At 37.8% G+C, this 20,149-nt stretch overlaps 3 protein-coding genes across 4 annotated transcripts; 2 read left to right on the top strand and 1 right to left on the bottom strand.

Annotated features, from left to right (window-relative positions):
• Positions 1-399: 399 nt before the first annotated feature.
• Positions 400-6,632, top strand: faah2b (fatty acid amide hydrolase 2b). The gene is made up of 11 exons (XM_056268667.1): positions 400-602; positions 1,947-2,029; positions 2,120-2,256; positions 3,062-3,271; positions 3,942-4,061; positions 4,162-4,297; positions 4,399-4,516; positions 4,979-5,098; positions 5,487-5,595; positions 5,757-5,945; positions 6,440-6,632. Exons 1-11 carry the CDS (start codon positions 420-422, stop codon positions 6,613-6,615), a joined length of 1,581 nt encoding a protein of 526 aa, XP_056124642.1. The 5' UTR covers positions 400-419; the 3' UTR covers positions 6,616-6,632.
• A 951-nt stretch (positions 6,633-7,583) lies between these two features.
• On the bottom strand, positions 7,584-16,587 carry nelfa (negative elongation factor complex member A). The gene is made up of 11 exons (XM_056268557.1): positions 16,300-16,587; positions 15,010-15,181; positions 13,124-13,285; positions 12,903-12,992; positions 10,837-10,964; positions 10,351-10,420; positions 10,187-10,275; positions 9,984-10,095; positions 9,515-9,825; positions 8,484-8,583; positions 7,584-8,373 (listed from the first exon to the last, which is right to left on the bottom strand). Exons 1-11 carry the CDS (start codon positions 16,507-16,509, stop codon positions 8,189-8,191), a joined length of 1,629 nt encoding a protein of 542 aa, XP_056124532.1. The 5' UTR covers positions 16,510-16,587; the 3' UTR covers positions 7,584-8,188.
• Positions 16,588-16,602: 15 nt separating this feature from the next.
• cunh4orf48 (chromosome unknown C4orf48 homolog) lies at positions 16,603-20,015 on the top strand. 2 transcript variants are annotated; one of them, XM_056268558.1, is made up of 4 exons: positions 16,603-16,626; positions 17,813-17,948; positions 18,402-18,490; positions 19,219-20,015. In XM_056268558.1, exons 1-4 carry the CDS (start codon positions 16,618-16,620, stop codon positions 19,288-19,290), a joined length of 306 nt encoding a protein of 101 aa, XP_056124533.1. In that variant the 5' UTR covers positions 16,603-16,617; the 3' UTR covers positions 19,291-20,015. The 2 variants fall into 2 exon arrangements, with proteins under 2 accessions (XP_056124533.1, XP_056124534.1); XM_056268559.1 differs by lacking the exon at positions 16,603-16,626 and adding an exon at positions 17,523-17,628.
• Positions 20,016-20,149: the final 134 nt, after the last annotated feature.

Below are 20,149 nucleotides of genomic sequence, written 5' to 3'. Positions count from 1 at the left end.
TACCTGTGAATGACCATATCACAGCTGAATCACGCCGTGTTTGATCGTTCACCAGAGGAGAACTGGCCCCCCGACTGAGCCTGGTTTCTCCCAAAGTTGTTCTCCTCAATCCTGTCACCTGATGAAATTACAACGGAACTGAATCAACACTGAACTGACTTCAGCTGAAGAGCACCCGAAATGCATAATTTCCTGTTATCACTGTAAAACTGCTTTGTAACAATCTGTATTGTATAAAGCGTTTTATAATTAACGGTGACTTGACCATAAGTGTGGTGACTCCATAAGTATTGTGATTGATACACGAGATGAATAAGGTCAAAGTTCAGCGTCTACAGGGATGAAATGCTAGGGGTGTGGCATGTGTACTGTACGCTGCTCTTTTCATCTGTTGCTGGATGATCTCTGCTCTTCCCACAATGGCTTTGACAATTGGAGAGCGTGTGCAGCACTGCCTCCTGGTCCTCGTGCCTAGGCTGTTCTTGGCTCTCTTTAGGCTGGTCTCACCCGGCTCAAAGCGACCAAAACATCTCCCTCCTATCAGAAACCCACTGCTTACTTTCTCTGCAGTGCAACTAGCTGAGAAGATACGCAGAAGAGAGGTTTGGGCTTTCATTTGCATTAGTTCTGTCATGGCTGAGCATTAGCGAATGTATAGGCTACTTGTGAACTTAATGAATGAAAAGAAGGCTAATCAATATAATCAATTATTTTATCGTAAGGTTTCTTGCTGTTTTTTTTTTCACGAATAAATCTGTTTCTATTACGCCAGGCAACCATGTCTGTAGTGAGCACTAAAAGAATGACAGCTCAGCACCAAACTTAAATGTAACTTGTTGCTGTAACAGTGTCTCTGCTGGTTTAAATCAGGCATTCTTTATTGCATATTGCATACACTAGACTTGTAGTCAAGACCGCCTAAACCGAGACCAAGACACTACCAAGACCAGAGGGTATCGAGACCAAGACAAGACCAAGACAGACCAAGTCGAGACCAAGACCGAGACCGAGACCAAGTCGAGACCGGAGGGGGGAAAAAACAGACTTGTTGAAGCTATCAATAACTTGTAAGATTTTGTTTTGCATTGCCTGCCTATCTCTGCCGATTTCGAAGTCTCCAAATGAATCCATTCTGCAACTTTTAAATACATAATTATATTTTTAAAAACGAAATTATAAGCTAAAGTCCAGGATCCGAAAGTTGGTTGTTTTGTCGCTATGGTTACACACACACACACACACACCGTTGGCGGTGCGCTCATCTGTCAGTTGTGCAGTTACCCAAAATCTCCTGAATGAAGTTAAAACCCATCATGTCACTGATATGTGTTTTACTAAATATTAATACATCAAAAACTGTACATGATATGCGTTTTTTAAATCAAGTGATCAAAGTGGTCGTTGCCGCTGCGATCTGTGGCGCGGAGACGGCTCGCGCACCGCACTGTCTTCACTCGGACGCGCGCTTCAATCCGTTGCGGATATCGTCGTGGATATTGATATTGCTAAATCCCCCGACCACTATGTCGGTCTGAGACAACGAGACCTAGACAAGACCGAGAGGTCCGAGACCAAGACAAGACCAAGACCAAAGACCGTCTAGGCCGTGACCACGTAAAAGTCTCGAGACATACATCACTACTATAGACTGTCACTGTAATCTTGAGTTATCTTGTTGACTTTATCATGGATGTTCTGGCACAATAAATCTAGACCGTGGCTCACGTCACTTCCCTGACCTTTAGGCACTGCAAAGTATGATAAACAATGTTTACAGGATCCTCTGATAATGTCTGTAAGTGATTGTACGCAAGTAATATAAGTCCTAAAACAACATCACTTCACTTACATATTCACCACTGTAGATAGAGCTAGACTAAAACAACCACTGCTTGCCATGGTCTTTTGTAATACTGAATATTAACCTTTTTGATTTGTAAATTCAGGTTACTAGTGTAGAGGTTGTGCAGGCCTACATTGACAGGATACAGGAAGTAAACCCACTGCTCAATGCTTTGGTCAAAGACAGGTGAGCACTCACTTTATAGAGGTAGTAACAACAGATACGGATGACTGAACAGGAAATTTCACTATAAATGTCCACTATCCTGTCTTTCAGGTTCTCATCCGCCCTTCAGGAAGCCGCTCATGCAGATAAACTAATAGAGGAGGAGAATGAAGGAGAGGAATTTCTGAGGAACCGATTTCCACTGCTGGGTGTTCCACTGTCTGTCAAAGAGTCATTCGCACTACAGGGTACACTTCCCAGAATCCTCTTTGCCTTGCATCCATCCACACAGCATCACCCTGACTAAGTTTATTTTGAGATAATGTCTATTTGACTGTAATTCTCGCTATTTAAACAGCTATTTGCCAGCAAATATAACGTGGACATAAAATACTTACACTTTATTTTGATAGTCCACTTTAGACATTCTACTAACTCCAGTTAGGGTTAGTAGAATAGGTTGACATGCATAGTTACTTATAGTCAGTCACTAGAACATCTGTTGGGGCCATCAAAATAAAGTTACTTATAGTTAGAAGAATGTCTAAAGTGGACCATCAAAATAACGCATTACCAGATATTGATTTGAATTGTTACAATCCTACTTGTATATTCTCTTAAAGCTTCTGCTAAGAAAATAGTCCATTCATTGCAATGTACAAATCAATGGACCTATCAACGACTAACCGATTGTAGGCTACTGAAAATCACTTTGGAATGGACAATGTACTGTTTTGGACTAGTACTATTTGTTTTCTAAGTGCAAGCTTCAAGATTGGTAAAATTATAAAACAAATGTCAACTAAAATCAATATCTTTACAATATCAATATCAAATATGTCAACATATATATATAAATATTGCAAAAATATGCAGATTAGAACTCTGAAGAGAATATTGCTTCAGAATAAATTATATTTACACTTTTTTTGTGTGCATTTTAATATTTTTTTACGGACAAGTGAATGACCGAGCACATGACAAGGCTTGATGTCGAGCCCTGCTGTATAGGATAGTAGAAATGATTAATTTTTATGTTATCTGCTCCCACAGGTATGCCCAATTCTGGCGGGTTGAAATCCCGGGGTAGAGTACTTGCCAGTGTGGATGCTCCTCCTGTGGCTCTGTTGAAGAGAGCTGGAGCCATTCCTCTAGGGGTCACAAACACCAGTGAGCTTTGCATGTGGATGGAGTCCAACAACCACCTCTATGGGATCACCAGTAACCCCTATGACCTCGAGAGGATGTGTGGAGGAAGCTCAGGTCTTGCAATAAAAAATAATTTAAAAAAAGGAATATTTTTTATAAAACTTATATAAATATTAAACTCATTAAGACTATACAAAAATGATACTTCATTGGTCATGGTTTCAATTCCATGTTTTTTGTACTGATGTTCAGCTTAACATAACATTAAAAAGTTGATAATTAGCCATAAACTATTAAAGGAGTCATAACCTAGTATTACCTTGGATACCCACGCTCTATTATAGTCTTTCAGGCCCTTCTAAAAAAGAAAAGTGGAAAAAAAATAAACACAGAGCTCCTCTGACCCTTATTTCTGAATGCATTATTGTCTCGCTAGATCTGATGCGATATTTTGGCTGTCGTGGACGGTTCTGCATTTTTCTTGACTGAATATGAGGGGGAGAGGGGCAGGGCGGGCTTCCTGTAGCATATGTCTGCGGTGTCCATATATGGTATATCCTGCCCCGACTTGACGTCAAGTCGGGGGAGAAATTAAAATCTCGTATTTGAGTGCGCGTGCACGTGGGCTGGTTTACGAACCCTGGGGTAAACAAACGCTTCACTTTTGAATATCGGCTTCCCGGCCAATGTATAATCGTTAGGCAATCATAACATACATTGATTCTCGTGGAAAAGTGAAAATTACAGGTTATGACTCCTTTAAACATCGATTCTATCTTGGTAGGTGGAGAGGGAAGTATCATCGGTGGTGGTGCATCTGTGATAGGTATCGGTTCTGACATTGGAGGAAGTATCCGCATGCCGTGTTTTTTCAATGGGATATTTGGCCACAAACCTTCAAAAGGTATCAATTTTGCCGTAAGGACAATCAGAAAAACATCTTTCTGTTAATAGGGAAAATAGGGTGTATCTTATCATAAAGGGAGAGTTTTATTTAATTTCAGATGTGGTTTTAAATGACGATCAGTTTCCCACATGTTCTGGTCTCGAAAATGACTACCAGAGTTCTGGTCCAATGTGTCGCTACGCTGAAGACCTGCTACCTCTTCTGAAGATAATGGCTGGGCCCACTGCAGACAAGTACATCTCACATACATATAAACCAGAGAATGCAAATATCAGTTTTTTTTTTTTTTTTTTTTTTTTACAAATTAGTACTAACACCAAGTATTATTTTCTAGGCTCTTCCTCTCAAAAGAGGTGGATCTGAAAAAGTTAAGTTTCTTCACTGTAGTAGATGATGGTGGATCTCCATTGACATCTCCAGTAGACAAACAGCTCATTGAAGCTCAAAAGAGGGTGAGAAGCAAACTGTAAGTGCAGAAAATGTTTGTCTTTTATTTTGTATTTTTGCCTGTACGTTTCCAGGTGGTTTGGTCACATGGGTATCGGTGGGTATATACCTGGTAGTATTTCCTGTTTGGTTTATTGTGTAGAGAGGGGGTGAGTAGTGGGGAGTGCTCACTTTCTGTTGATCGTTTATACGTATCTTTATCATGTTTTACGTGGATAGTCTGTTATCATGCCAATAAAATGTTATTGGTTATTCAATGAAAGAAAACGCGTCACGGATATTTCCTGCTGCTTAGCCTCTCAGCGGCTATAGGTTGCCGCTACACAAACCAAAGCAGCTACTACATTATTTGCATTTAACATACTGGTATACACACATATACAATACTTCTGTAATCAGCTGTATTGGTGAATATATGCAGTATACTAATATGAGCCTTATTTGACAAATGTTGTTTCTGTTCGCAGGTGGCTGCACGTTTAGAGGCGGATCTGGGAGTTACAGTTAAAGAAGTTAGTTTTCCTCAGCTCAAAAACTCTTTTCAGATTTGGGAAACATTCTTGGCTCTACCTGACAAAGATGGCAAGGTGTGTAGTACCATAAGTTACTTAATATTCAGAATTTGTTTCATGATTGGCAATTTTTTGCAAGATCGACTGTTATTGAACTGAACTGAATCAACATTGAACTGACTTGAGAGCTGCTTATAGCTGAATTGAACTCATTTTTATAATTGATGAACTTTACACAGTGAACTGAACCAATATTGAACTCACTTTTTTTTTAGAGCTACTTTACAGCAGAATTTAAATTTGTCCCTAAAATAATAGTTGACTTGAGTACTTCATGAAAGACTGAGTTGCTTTAAGTCTATATTGTTTACTTGCTTTCAACAAATGACTGTAGCAACCACAAAAAACATGGTACATGCAGAGAATTAGAGCAAGTTTGAGTGCGTGTTTGTGTTTACTCCAGCCTCCACAGTCTTTTGTTGAGCTAATGGCAGATGGAGGCTCCGTGTGGCCTATTTGGGAGCTAATAAAGAGGACATTTGGAAGATCTGAACACACTGTGGCTGCTATTGGTAAACTCTAACACTGATCTAAATACTGTATAGTAATTTTTGGCAAAGAGTCACGTTTTAACTGTGGTTGTTCAGGGTTGAATACTTGGGGCTTGTTCTGATCTTGTTCTTCAAACTAGCAACTGGGAGGAGACATGTATTTCCCTTGTGGCTGATTTCAGGTTTGGCTCTAATGGAGAGTTCCCACAGCTTTAAGCCATCTCAGTTCATGCTAAAGCAGAAGGAAGAACTACAAAGAGAGATGGAGGATCTGCTGGGGACAGATGGAGTGCTGCTCTACCCCTCTCATCCTCTTCTCGCCCCCAAACACCACCACCCCCTATTTACCCCATACAATATCGGTTACACAGGTACCAGTTGCTTAACTAACAAAGAATTTAAGAGGGAGGTATGAGCAACAATCTCAAACACAATCCTTTACTAATGTAATTTAGCTGATAATAGTATTATTAGCAGTACAGATCTTTACCACTAAACCAGTCAGTCTCAATCATTAGAACCATATATTTTTGTGCCTTTATCATGTATTATTAAACGCACAATGTCCACTTTTGGAAATTTGAAGCTATTGATCTGGGCCATAGCTTTGGAGCCCATTAATTAACAATAACCTTATATGTGTCTATTATGATCAAGAAGTGGATTACAAAAAGTTACTAAAGAAATTAAAGCCATTATTAGTCGGAGGGGTCAGACAGGAACAGACTTCCAATATTGAGTTTATCATTGCAGCAAGGCTAATCAATAACATTAGGAGAGTCAAATAGAAGTAGATGGAAATCCTTTAAATATACAGCAAAGAATATATATTAATATAATTGGAACCGCTTTCACCTATTTCTAGGGATCCTGAACATCCTCGGCCTGCCGGTGACCCAGTGTCCACTGGGATTGAGTAAGGAGCGATTGCCCTTGGGCGTGCAGGTGGTGGCTGGGAAGTTTCAAGACCGTCTGCCCTTGGCTGTGGCGCTCTACCTGGAGAAGACCTTCGGAGGCTGGGTCGATCCTGGAGTGGCTTGAGCAGTGAAGACACTGGAGGAAATGCTGAATCTAGGCATGACATAGCAAAGCAAGTTTCTCAGAAATAGACAACCTCAACAAACATTGATCTAAAGGGATAGTTGACCCAAAAATGAAATTTCCAATCATTTACTTGCCCTCATGTTGTTCCAAACTCATAGGACTTTCTATCTCCTGTGAAACACAAAAGAAAATATTTTGAAGAACATTGGAAACCAAACAGTTTTGGTGCCCACTGCCCATTTGGACAATGGACAAAAACACCGAAACATTTATCAAATGATCTTCTTTCTTCCACAGAAGAAAGTCATACAGGTTTGTAACATGAGGGTGAATAAAATTACAGAATTTTCATTTTGGGGTGAACTGTGCCTTTAAGATAAATCAGTGGTTAGAAAGCTAAGGTTTTTTTTAGTAAGTAAGCGTAATCATTTAAGCAGCATATCTTAAGAGAATGCTTTAGGGATTTTCTAAATAGTTATTTTGGGCCCTACCTGATTTCAGTCAAATGAAAAGTATACCATGTAACTGTTGAGCTGAATGTTGTCTTTAAGGAATCAAGAGTACTCAAAAGCAGAACACATTTTCACTTGATTCAAATAATACATAGCTGTTATTGCAAACAGAATGTAATATAAAATTATCCAAATACCTTTAAGTTAAAGATATTGACTTTTTAAACCATTTGTAAAATATGGGTGAAAATACCCTTAAATTCAAACTTGCGGTTGAAACATTCACCTGGAGTCATTGTTCCACTTCAGAAACGTCACACTGTACCAAAGGTTTCTTATTTCAGCATTGTCACACGTTATTAAAATCACATAAACGGATACAGTGTAAAAATAACAGACTGGCAACCAACATTATTTACACCAAGGCTTCAGCAAATGACTCATTCAAATCTGGACACGTTTTCATTTATTTCTTCCTTAAAAAAAAATAAAAAAAACGTTTTTGAGAAGTACTGAACAGAAAACCTGTTTTACACTTTTTTTTTTTATTGTTTTCATTTTTTTCTTTTCTATCCAAGGAGGAACTTGAAGGAACATTTTTAAACATTCTCAGTGTGAAAACACATGGACAGATTCTTTTGTTTCATTGGTGGGACACTGTAATAGCATGTTTGTGCCCTTTTAAGATCTCTTAATAATGTGTCAATCAAAAACAGGTTAAGACACAAACTAACCAGCCCGCTTCAATTTCGCATCATTTCCCTCGACACTATGAAAACTGAAATGGGCCTAAAAACAAGAGACGATACAAACATTAACAAAAAGATAAAGAAAACAGCTGTTTTGTAAGAGGGTCCCTGTCTTTGGCAACGCAGGAACAGAGATAGGACATGAGGTCAACCAAACAGGAAGTCCTTTGCAACTGTCTGAAACCAGCATCCAGAGATTCACTAGCGCATATTCCCAATTCCTCAGATTTTGGCCCGTAAATATGTACATTCCAGCGCATGTACACGATATTTGTGTTTTAAAGCACTCCTCAGGTGACATCGAAGAGGGGTGTGTGAATGTATACATATGTGTCTATGTAAACGCCCTGTTTGTTAACCCAGACCTCCTCAGGAGACGTTGGTTATGGGCTTGTATTTCTTGAGGCGGGTCCATTGTCCAGTAGAGTAGTTCATCTCAAACACTGTGTCCACCAGCATGGTGGTGCTGCCGGTTCCGTCCGCTTTAGGCAGAACTTCTGTGTGCTCACTCAGTTTGATCTGAATGATGTCACCCTGCTCTGGACAGGGGTTTTCTGTCGGGAGGATGCGACAGACGAAAAATTAGGAGGGTCATTTAGAACAAAGAACAACTGTAATATTTTCAATTGATTAACAGAAACCGATGAAAGCAAATCCAGAATACCTCGTGATCCTGCCATGAAGCCCAGGATGAGGGCTTTTTCAGGCCGTGTAACTTTGTTTGCAGTCTTGAACATTTCCTGCGCAGCGTACATCTGTTCTCTCTGTGGACGATGCAAAATAAAAATTAAACTTCACAGACTATATACTACCATTCAAAAGTTTGGGGCCAGTAAGGTTTTAAAAAAAAAAAAAGAAATTAATACTTAATCAGCAAGGATGCATTAAATTTATCAGTGGCAGTAAAGATTTTTATAAGCTTACAAATTCCATTAAAAAAATATGCTGGAATATATTACATTTTAAAATCTCTTTAAATAGAAACCAGTAATTTTAAATAGTATTTCACAATATTACTGAATTACTGTATTTTTGACCAAAGAAATGCAGCCTTGGTGAGCACAAAATACTTTAACAATTAATCTTCTAACAACATTGAGGGAGTTTGGATGAAAGAATTCAGTACGAAAACTAACAGCACTACACACAAGCACACAGAGTCGGAGCTTTTGTTGGAGGCAACGTGGAACATCAATGGCTAATCATTTTCATATTTTTTAAGCTGAAATTGAACATAATCGGAGAAGAGTTTGACTATTCATTCATTACATTATATCTAGGGGAAATACCAGAAACTGTTTTAAACATGGATAAATACTTATTAAAGATACTTTTAGCGAGCAGAAGGAAAGCTATAACACGTAAATGGTTGCAGGTAGACCCTCCAACAACGGACCAATGGCTAGGAATTGTAAATGAAATATTGTAAGGAGAGAATCACATTCATTTAAAGGTTCAATTTAGAAAAGTATAATAAGTATTAGGAAAAATGTATTATGTACATACGCCATTAATTAAAAGTGTGATATCGCACATTAAGATGTTGGAAATGTACTGTGACTTGACATGTGTTACCCATGATAACCTCTTTTTCACCATTTTCACTTAACAAAAAATTCTAAATAAAACTGTTGCTTAGTAACATTAGAAAAAAGACAGTCGAGTAAAATCATTATCATATCCATGAATTCTTACCGTGAGCGACAGGTTCTTTTTGGGTTGGGTCTGTGGGGGCGCTGGCGTGGGTGCGGGCTGGGCTGCAGTGGTGGGCGGCTGCGTGGGCATGTCTTGCTGTGCTGCTGTGGCGGCAGGAGGCGGGGCATTGTTGGTGGGCGTGCTGGTTGGCGTGGTTGGTGAAGTGGGGGCGGTGGGACTGGCAGTGCTGGCATTATACATGGGCGGCCGTTGTTTAAACTGGCCAGGTAGTGAAGCAGAAGCCGCATTTGGCGCGGACGACTCCTCCGACTGCCGGTTTGTAGGTTCACGCCCTGAACCGCCTGCATTCGCTGAATATTAACACAATGCAGAAAAATGGGCATTGAGAAGACTTTAAGCTCACATTTAGCTTGGCTTCCTGTTAATATCTGTTGTGTGTAATCAATAGATTTTCTACTGCAGTTAATTTCTATGCATCGATCCCATCCTGCATCTGTCGATGGCTCACCTGGCTGTGTCTCTGAACTGGGAATGTAAGACGAGGAAGGAACCATGCTGGGGGTGGCGGGAAGGTAACTGGTTGATGGCAGAGCACTCTCGTTGTTTAGCGCCCCAAGTTTCTGTTGTGAGGAGAGGGGAAACAGATTTGAGTTTTGTTCTGACCCACATTCAAGGAAGCCATCACATGGCTGATAACATTTCCAAAACTACCTGTGTGGACACCAAGCCAGCTGCGTAGTCTGGTGTTGCGTTCTCCACAACCGCCTCTTCTTTGGCTGCCTTCTCTCCAGCTTCTGTGTCTAAATAAGACCAAAATACAATATAACAAAAATGCAGAGCACTCAAAATACACTCAAAATAATTCTTGAACTTACCCAAAGTCTTTCTTCTCCTTTTAGCTTCTCTGCCAGCTCCTACCATATCCAACTCGGATATATCCAACAACTGCAAGAAAACACACAATCACATAACCTGACAACATAAAGCCTATACAGAGATTATGAGATCCATACGAACTAGGCAAAATACAGTTCATGACTGTAAGCTTTTATTTTGTTCATTTTGCTTTTAAGCTTTTAATCAAGAGTAAACCTACTAGAAATGCCCATGTTATAGAGTGACTTCATCAAGCTGCTGCCTTGGCTTTTGGCTTGCTTAGTTGGGGACATTTAATATTCAACAATATTATTGATCTGCCTTACTTAAGGTGGACGTTGATGCAATTTTCTTCTAAAAACAAACTTTGTTGTATTATTTTCATGTTATCACTGTGAAGCTGCTTTGATACAATCTGTATTGTAAAAAGCGCTATATAAATAAAGGTGACTTGACTTCATTACGGGTCATTGCTAGACAGTTACCTTGACCCCCCTTTCTTTGCGCAGGGGTGTGCGGGGAGGGGCAATAGGGGTTCTGTTACTGGGAGGGCTGAACATGCTTGGGGTGGTAGGGCTCCGGAATGGTGCTTTGGGAATTCCCTTCAGCGGTGCTGAGGAAAGACAAACAATCATTCATTATTAATCTTGTGTGCCGTTTTAAGATTTTTTTTTAATGTTTTTGATGCATCTCTAATGCTCACCAAGGCTGCATTTATTTGATAAAAAATACAATAAAAAAGTAATACTGTGAAATATTATTACAATTTAAAATACCTGTTGTATTTTAATATATTTCAAAACGTAATTTATTCCTGTGATGGTAAAGCTGAATTTTCAGTATAATTTAATTATAATTACTTAGTCTTCAGTGTCCCGTGATCCTTAAGAAATTATCCTAATATGCTGATTTGCTGCTCAAGAAACATTTCAATGCTGAAAACAGCGGTGATGCTTAATATTTTTGTGGAAACCGTGATACATTACACGGATAGATCCATGATACATCAGGATTCTTTGATGAATAGAAAAGTTCAGAATTTATTTGAAATAGAAATCGTAGTAACACAGGTCGAATTTATTAACAATAATTAATGCATTAACTAATATAAGCTAACAATGAGTGATATATTTTATAGTATTTATTAACCTTTGTTATAATGTTAGTTAATAAAATGTGCATGTTCATGTTAGTTCACAGTGCATTAACTAATGTTAACAGATACAACTTTTAATAATGTTGTAGTAAATGTAGAAATTAACTTGAACTAAGATTAATAAATGCTAGTGGTTCAACGGATCACAAAACTCATGGTTCGGATCATATTACGGTTTTAGATTCAAGGATCAGATCCTTTTTCGGATCAGCAAATGTAACTTTGCATTCCATTTATTAGTTAAAAAACAAAGTACTTCAATACCAAATCAAAAACGACTAGCCTATTTAATAAAGTTCAAACATTTTTAAAGGCAAGTGAAGAAAAAGTCAGTAAAAATAAGATTAAAAAAACACTAATTACATGCATAGATAAATAAAATATAACAAAGTTACAAATAAAATAAGGTCTAACTGTAGTGTATTCAGGTACAGATGTAATAATTAGTCCTAAATGTAAAAAAAAAATATATATATATATATATATATATATATTATAATAGTGTTGACTTTATAAATATAGATTAATCTTTGTTAAAGCTGTGTTTTGTTTTTTATTAACATTAATGACTTTGACAGCAGCAGGTATTTATAGGCTGCTGTCACTAAGACCGAATGCATGGATCCAATATTCCGATACACATCAAACTTCTTTCTCAGCTGTTTCACTTAAGTCATAACCGACTGTTTACAAGAATACTTGCTGAGACTTGTATTTTGACACAACTGTGTGTGTATGAGTCTGTTCAAGTGCATGGCGATGCGAAAGAGGAATCAATTTGCTGTTCGCTCGCTATCTGAAACGCAGCTCTCTGTGTGTGCGAGTGAGTGCCATATTGATGGTGAAACTTAGCAAATTAATCCGTGAAACATGATTGCCGAATCATGGTGCTTGGTCCGTATGGATCAAGGATCAACTATGATCCGTTTAACCCATAATAAATGCTGTAGAAGTATTGTTCATCTTAACTAATGTAGTTAGCGAATCTTAACAAGTGAAAGAAACCTTATTGTAAAGTGTTACCAAAGTCTTTTGTAACGTTATAAATGTTTTACCGTCACTTTTGATCAATGTAATGCATTTTTGCTGAATAAAAGCATGTTTCTTATAAATCTTAATGACCCCTAACTTTTGAACAGTGTAAAACACTTTATCCACATTAAAAAAAAATATATTACAGTTCCAAGGCATTTCAGTTGATGTATAAGGTCAGTTCTCCTTAAGTTCATCACTTTAACTATGGACATGCTCCAGTAACGTTTTACAACAAAAAGGATTTGACACACTTTGAACACTACATCTATTATTGTATCATTTCAAACCTAAGCTTTGATATTATTGTCATGACAGTAATAACATTTTACCATACAAATATTTTTGGGATATAAATCTTACTTGTGGTGTCAATCTTCTTTACCAGACCTCTTCCTTTGGAGTGGAAAGGCACTCCTGCGGTTTTCTTTAACTGCTGGGCAGTCTCTGTGGCTTTAGAACAAATATTATGGATAATGCACATGGCAATCACCACTCAACAAACAAGCATAAACTCTTATTTTAAATGACTTTAATGAAATCATCACGTTTTTCTGGCACCAATAATTCATAAAGACACTTACATTTCTGAAGCAGCTCAGCTCTGAGCGTAGCACTCTTAGGCTTCCTCTTGAGCTGGAAGTGCTTGATGGGCGGAGTGAGTGGCCCCACCAGCGTAGTCAAAGCACTCTTGTTCAGATACTGACACTCCAAAGGCAACATTGATGACGCTTCACATTCATTTACTGGATGGAGGTGCAAACATCAACAGTAAGTCCCAGCAGATGCTTTCTTACCAAATTGCATACTTACCATATGCACTTGCAAGTAACAGGCAGGTGAGAATACTCATCACAAGCTAATTAGAACCCCACACAAACAATCCCAGACAACCACAATAAATGTCACTGTTACTTGAATAGAGTAATAGAGATGGTCAATGATCGTGAAACGAAAACACTGATATATGAAAAATAAACTTTTTAATATTAATTATATTAAAAATGAATGTTTACAGAGGCATTTTGGGTAGCACTTTGCAGTCAGTAACTGTTCATGAACACATCACACAGAGATTTTCAGCCTAAGACAGTAATATAGCACTCGAAATCAGATTTTTCACTAGAGACAATGGCCCTCATTTATCATTCTTGCGTAGAAACGGGCGTATATGTTGGCGTAAGATTATGCTTACACTCCTCTCACCGCCTGATTTATGAAGCTGTGCGTACCTTTGAAATCCAGGTGTACGCAATGCCTGCCCTTGATAAATCCCGCGGCTAAAAACGATCGTCATTAGAATAACACGCCCCTATTTATTCAAGTCTCCGCTTCCCCCACACCCTCATTTTACGCCATGGACACACGGAAGACGGCAAAGAAGAGAAACTTCTCTGACGTGGAGCCGAAATGACCTATCACAATGCAATATTTTACAGCACGTCTTTTGAATTAGCATCTTACAGTCTATGATTAGCATTCAATTTCGAATCACGTCACATGTATTTGGGTGTACAATAGTGATGATGATGATGTGATGTGGAGTACCATTCATTCACATTAATAATTGCATGACAATTTGTAATATTCTTCTTATTATTAGTATGATTTGTATTATTAATGACGCTTTTTGTTATTTAGAGGAAGAATGTCATTATTATTATTTGTATTATTATTATTATTTAAAAGAAGAAGAATGTATTTTTTATTATTTTGTCAGTCTGAATTATTTTTTGGTCATTGAAAGCCTTTCGTTACCGAACTCAGTCCGTGCGCACCTGCCGGGCCAAACCATGGAACGTCAGGGTAAAGCGCACAGGCTCGCAACTGAAGGAATACATATGGCTACAAATCAAATGCTTTGGTAAAGTCACACAAATTAAACATTGAAGTCCATGTTGCACAAAAATAAACACTGAAGTTTATAATTACTATGTTGTTGTTGTTTTTTTTACTGTGGGTCACAATATATAATATCTTTTAGTTTGTCAGTGCATTTTGTGGTGTTAGGAATTGTTTTTCTGCACATTTCCGCACTAACTCAAAATGTGCGTACACCACCTCCTGAGCTGGCGTAGGATTTGAGCGTGCCGTACGCCAACGTCCATATTGATAAATCTCAAAGTCACCGTGGTTTTGGGTGTACGCCAGGTGTACGCTGGAAATTTGGTGTACGCACTTTTGATAAATGAGGGCCACTGTCTTTAAAATGTGTCGTGAGTGCGCCTAACAAAGTCGTCTATCAGACACAAGTACATAGACCAACAATAAGCTGTCAAACTGACCAAAATTTACATTCCTAATATGTAGTCAAGGGACCAAGGGTGGAGAAATATCTGAACCTAGACTAGAATTTATTGTGAAGAGATGGAGGAGCTTAGAAACCAGAAGAGACAAATATAAAACTGGAAATTATTTACAATGACTCTTGACCCTTTACTAGCACTCCAATCATTGATGTCAGACCAACCTTTCTCACGCAGCTCTCCAAGTATGTCCTGTACATTTGGGTTCTGCTCCTCCAGATCCAGGTTTAGCGAGCCGGTCTCTGGAAATGATTTCAGGATATCGGCCACCATTAACACCCACGGCTCAGAGTCCACAGTGGCCAACTGAATGATCTCTGATAGAGCTTCCTTCATCTGGAATATGAGGGATAGAGAGAGGATAAACGATTTAACCTAGTCAGTTTGTCAGATGAATCTGCTACTATTTCACTGTGGTTTGCTCCATACTGTAAATAGATCATTTCACCACTGCTTACATTATTGCTACTGTAGATTTCCCTCCTTTTTATGGCAATATGCAAAAAAAAAAAAAAAAAAAGAATCATGACAGGAATTCAGGCTAATTTAGTGAAAATTACCTACAATACTGATGAAACACTTGATGAAAACTTTAGAGTGAGTTTTTTTTAAACATTAATCTATACAATTTACTAAGGATTTTAGTTTATTTTAGGGCGAAATGTGTGAGTCAATAAAACTCACTAAAACATACAAATACAATCATACTTTCAAGCTTTACAATAGCTGCATACATGATTTCCGACTTAATATACTTTAAGTTAATAATAAACAACATGCAATTATTATGATTCCTCTTATTGTTTTCGAATTATTGACATTTTGCAGATTCAGCCAGAGGTAAGTAAATGTAAGGTCGCAACTGTATATGAACGCGTTTTTTGATCGAGTACCGAGACTTTTCACTTACTCACAAAATACCATGGTAATCAAAGTTCCCGCCAAAATCCGTTAATATATTTTTATGACAGCAGAGTCTGGTTATCATCAAGTTACCATTGGTTTACAGTATTAGCAATTACTGTACTAAATGTGGTGTTTTGGCGGAAACTAAATGGCAAATATTTTTAAGGGGGGCGTTTTACTCGTTCAAACATAGAAATAAACTGCATCAAAATAACATGCCAACAACAGTCACAAAGTTGACTGCATGTTTACATACAGGAAGGCTAGCAGGTTAGCTCAAGCCCAGAGGCTGAAGACAAACAGCAGCCGGAGACTGACATTATCCAGACAGCAGCTGCTGCAGGGGTCTCATGGTGGAAGCCATGTTATTATTACATATGCAACACATACGTGTCAGCAACATATGACACGATTACTGCTAATAAACAACATGCCACTCCAATAAAGCATGCCACACTAGGAAGTTAAGACAGTGTGTGTGTGTGTGTGTGTGTGTGTGTGTGTGTGTGCAGCAGCAGCAGCAGGAGGAGCGAGTCCTGCAGTCGCACCTCATCCACGGTCCTGCGCGGGAGATGCAGCATCCCCAGCAAGAGTTTGAGCTTCACCGGAGGCGACAGACTGGAGAAACACAGGCGTATGTTGTCGATGACCGATACGGTGAGTAGGGAAGCGATGCTCGAAGGTGTCCACAGCTCGTCTGTCGATCCAAGTTTGTTGTGGAGCCACAGGCCGGTGTCGCTCTCCCTCATCGACGCCATCTTGGAAAAAGACGAATAGTGAGATCGGGCATTTTAACAGGCTACCTAAGAAAACACACATGAGCACGTTAGGACCCGTGTGATCACAAGTTGAAAACTTTTGAAAATATGTCATCAGTATGAGTTATAAGTGATTTTTTCAACTGCTTATTTTTCTTATTTTTATGTTTTATGTAGCCTATTTTGATTTGGCGCTTTGCTGTATTTGACCATGTGTAAAGCATTGGCTATTATCCCTTGTCATATGTTTTGTTTACAACCTGTGTTTTGTATACATTTGTTGATTAATAATAATACCACTTGTTATCTGAGTTCTCAGTGCTAATTTGTTGTGTGAATTTAATTCTGAATCTCATTTCTTAAAAAAAAAAAAAAAAAAACATTAACATGCATGCACTTTCATTTGAACATTGTACAATTATGCAAAGAAAAATGAATTATTTTATATTATTACCAAACACTTTTTTATATTATAATAATATAGGGTATATAGTGCATACAATAGGGTATAAAATAAAGCTCACCAAAGAGTCTCTAACATTGTCTACATCAGTCAACAAAACCAGCTTATTTATTTGTAAACTTGCATTTATGAATGTGGAATTTGGTCAAATTGATGCCACCAAATATCTATCTATCTATCTATACTGTTAATTAAACAAATAATAGAATTATTAAAACCTGCACTGTTCCTAATTAGTAATGCAATAAAATCAAAACGTATATTATTACCAAAGCCCATATTAGACATTCTCTGTTATTACATTCAAAGCGAGTAAGGATAAACATAAAACCCATGTGACCAGAACAGAAGTAGCCAATCAGAGAGAAAAACGTTGTCTGGGCGTTAAACATATCGGACTCCCTCCTACGGTGCTTCGCGAAGGACAATATACCTCAAAAACGCAATTGATGCTCCGCAACGAAACTGCGTCCTGAACGAATAGGAGGGCGGTGGTTTGACTAACGGTAGCTACTGCTGGCTTTATCAGAGACTACAGGTAATGGAAATTAGCTCTGCTTTTATTAGCTGTACTAATGCGCCTAACAAGAGTGGGACTGGAGTGTTTTGGTTATCGTATTTGTAAATGACCATATTTTACCATTATAAAGACAAAGGTAAAATAAAACAAAATATGATGCTCGACAGTCTCTTATGTTCGCTTTGTTAGTCTGTCTTTTGTAAGGTATTTCTAAATTTGTTAGTCGATTTAATGAAAACCGTCTGCTATACGGTAAAATGTAAATATTAAGAACATTTTGTCCATTGCACCTTCAAAGCTCGTCTGTTGTGATTCCGCAGGTATTGTTTACGGTGATGCTGCGCGACAGTATGAGGCCAAGCGGAGCACTAGCGACAGTGATGCTGTTGCTGATCCAGCTCATCTGTTTCAAACACATTCATGCCGAGGAATCAGGGACGGTCATCCCCGCTGAGAGTAAGACTGTGCTTTTATAGGCGTGTGGGAAACAAGCAATTTATCATTTCATGTCTTCTCAACATTGGTTATGGCGTTTCCAGAGCAGTGCTATTTTATTATAGTTTTGATTAATATTTTGGGTTAGCTATTATTTTTATATTTGCAGTTTTCATTTTAATTTCAGTTTTTAGTATTTATGTGCTTTTGTCATTAAAAAAATACAAATAAAAACGTTACCATTTAGGTTTAATTTATTTTTATTTCGGCATTAGTTTTTATTTATTTCCACTTAGTAATTTTAGTGCTTAATCATATTTCAGCTAGTTGCCAACATTTCTAATTTTCTTTTATTTAGAGTTTTTCATCTAATATTTAGCAAAATAACTTCCCCTCCTACAACAAAAATAGTTATTAAAATGATATCCACCCTGCTGCTGTTCAATGTGAATTCATTACCTACTGTTTTAATAGGCCGGCCATGCGTTGATTGTCATGCCTTCGAGTTCATGCAGAGAGCATTGCAAGACCTGAAGAAAACAGCTTTCAACTTAGACTCACGGGTAAGATCACATCGAGACATTTGAGACATAAAACCATTGAATGCAGTCTTTTTCAGGCCAAGGACTTGGTGGACTAAGATGAAAGTGTTGTCCTAATTATATATTTATTGTGGATATTTTAATGTTGGAGAGACAATAAAACATTTAGTTGAACTTTACCTTCTCAACTTAAGCTTTTACATTTTCATTTTATTAAAAAAATTGATTTAAGAGCCAACGATAATTTGCTGACCCCCTTCAATATATGGTTACAGTATATGGTTGAAAATCCTTAATATAAAGTCACCATGAAATCAAAGTTGACAATTGTTATTTCTTTAGTGGAATATTGCAGTATTTATTATAAATGATTTATCTGTGCACATCATGTGCCCTTTAATTGAAATAACTTTCCCTCCCACTTACAACGACATCTCTTTTCTTCTCTGATGACTTCTCTGATGATGTGTTTACTGGCGCGAGGGCGGGGCAACCTGTCACTCACATGACATCACTGCAGTAACAAACCACAGGGATCCAATCTTGTTCGAGAAGCCATTTCACTCAAATATACATCACAATAACAAAGAAAAGACTATTGCAACTTCAATTTCATGCGGACTTTAATGTCAATCAAACCATGAAAAAGATTCATGTCTGGTTGATCTGGTCAATGAAGCATCTTTCAGAGATGTTGGAGACAGACACCTTGGGGCTTCACTTTTGCTTTGTCATATCATATTTTTCAGACGGAGAATTTGGTGCTGAGGGCTGAGAAGAGGGCACTGTGCGACTGCATGCCGGCCAGCAGTCTGCGCTAAAAAAAGTCAGACGTAAACACTGCACTCAGATATAGAAACCATTATATACCTAAAGGATACTACCTGCTCTCATCATAATACACACTCAAACATAGTTCCTGTCATGTGTCACATGAAACATGTTTTATCTTTTTATCTTTCATCGTAGTATGTGCATAGAGTATCATAAATACACATTCCTGACAAAAGTCAACACAACATTCCACAGTTTAAATGTCAATTATGAGAGGCACGTATTAGAGCAGCAGCCAATACATTTAATTTTACATAAGTGTGTATAAAGATAGGGGTAAGTGTTTCCTCTCCAGGCACAATGCACTGCAAAATATTCTGAAAACATAAAACACACTACTTATAATAATTATTTACACAGTAGACTATATGTTGTTGTTTTTTCCAAATGTTGAATTGCATTTTATATTTGTGTTCTAGAAATATCTGATCACAATAGTCATTTTAGATGAATTACATTTCAGAATTGAAATGTACATCTGCAGGAGTTGTCTTAAAGAGTGTTCAGTAAGATTATTAGATTATAGATACAGTATATGATTAGAAATGAAGCTGCATGTGAAGTGATAGTCTAGAATTTTATATGAGGATTTATGAAGATGGAACTTGAAGTAAGGTTCCTATAGAGATTACTTTGCTACTAAGATGCAAGTTCACAGCTGTAACAATGTCTTTTTGTGTGTAGAAATTGTGCATTAAAACACGACACCATATTTCACATTGTAAATCATTTGTGTCTTGTCAACGCACGTAAAATCTTTGATTATGTGATCTCTTCAGATTAGCAAGTTTTTTTTAATCGAAATCCACCTTACCAGCAAAAACTTCAACATCAAGAAGTTTTCAG

This window comes from Rhinichthys klamathensis, unplaced genomic scaffold (genome assembly GCF_029890125.1).
Source record: "Rhinichthys klamathensis goyatoka isolate OS25496 unplaced genomic scaffold, OSU_Roscu_1.1 h1tg000275l_1, whole genome shotgun sequence".
In the NCBI taxonomy this organism is placed as follows: domain Eukaryota; kingdom Metazoa; phylum Chordata; class Actinopteri; order Cypriniformes; family Leuciscidae; genus Rhinichthys; species Rhinichthys klamathensis.
Note: the sequence above shows the minus strand (reverse complement) of the source record. Positions and strands in the feature narration are given on the sequence as shown.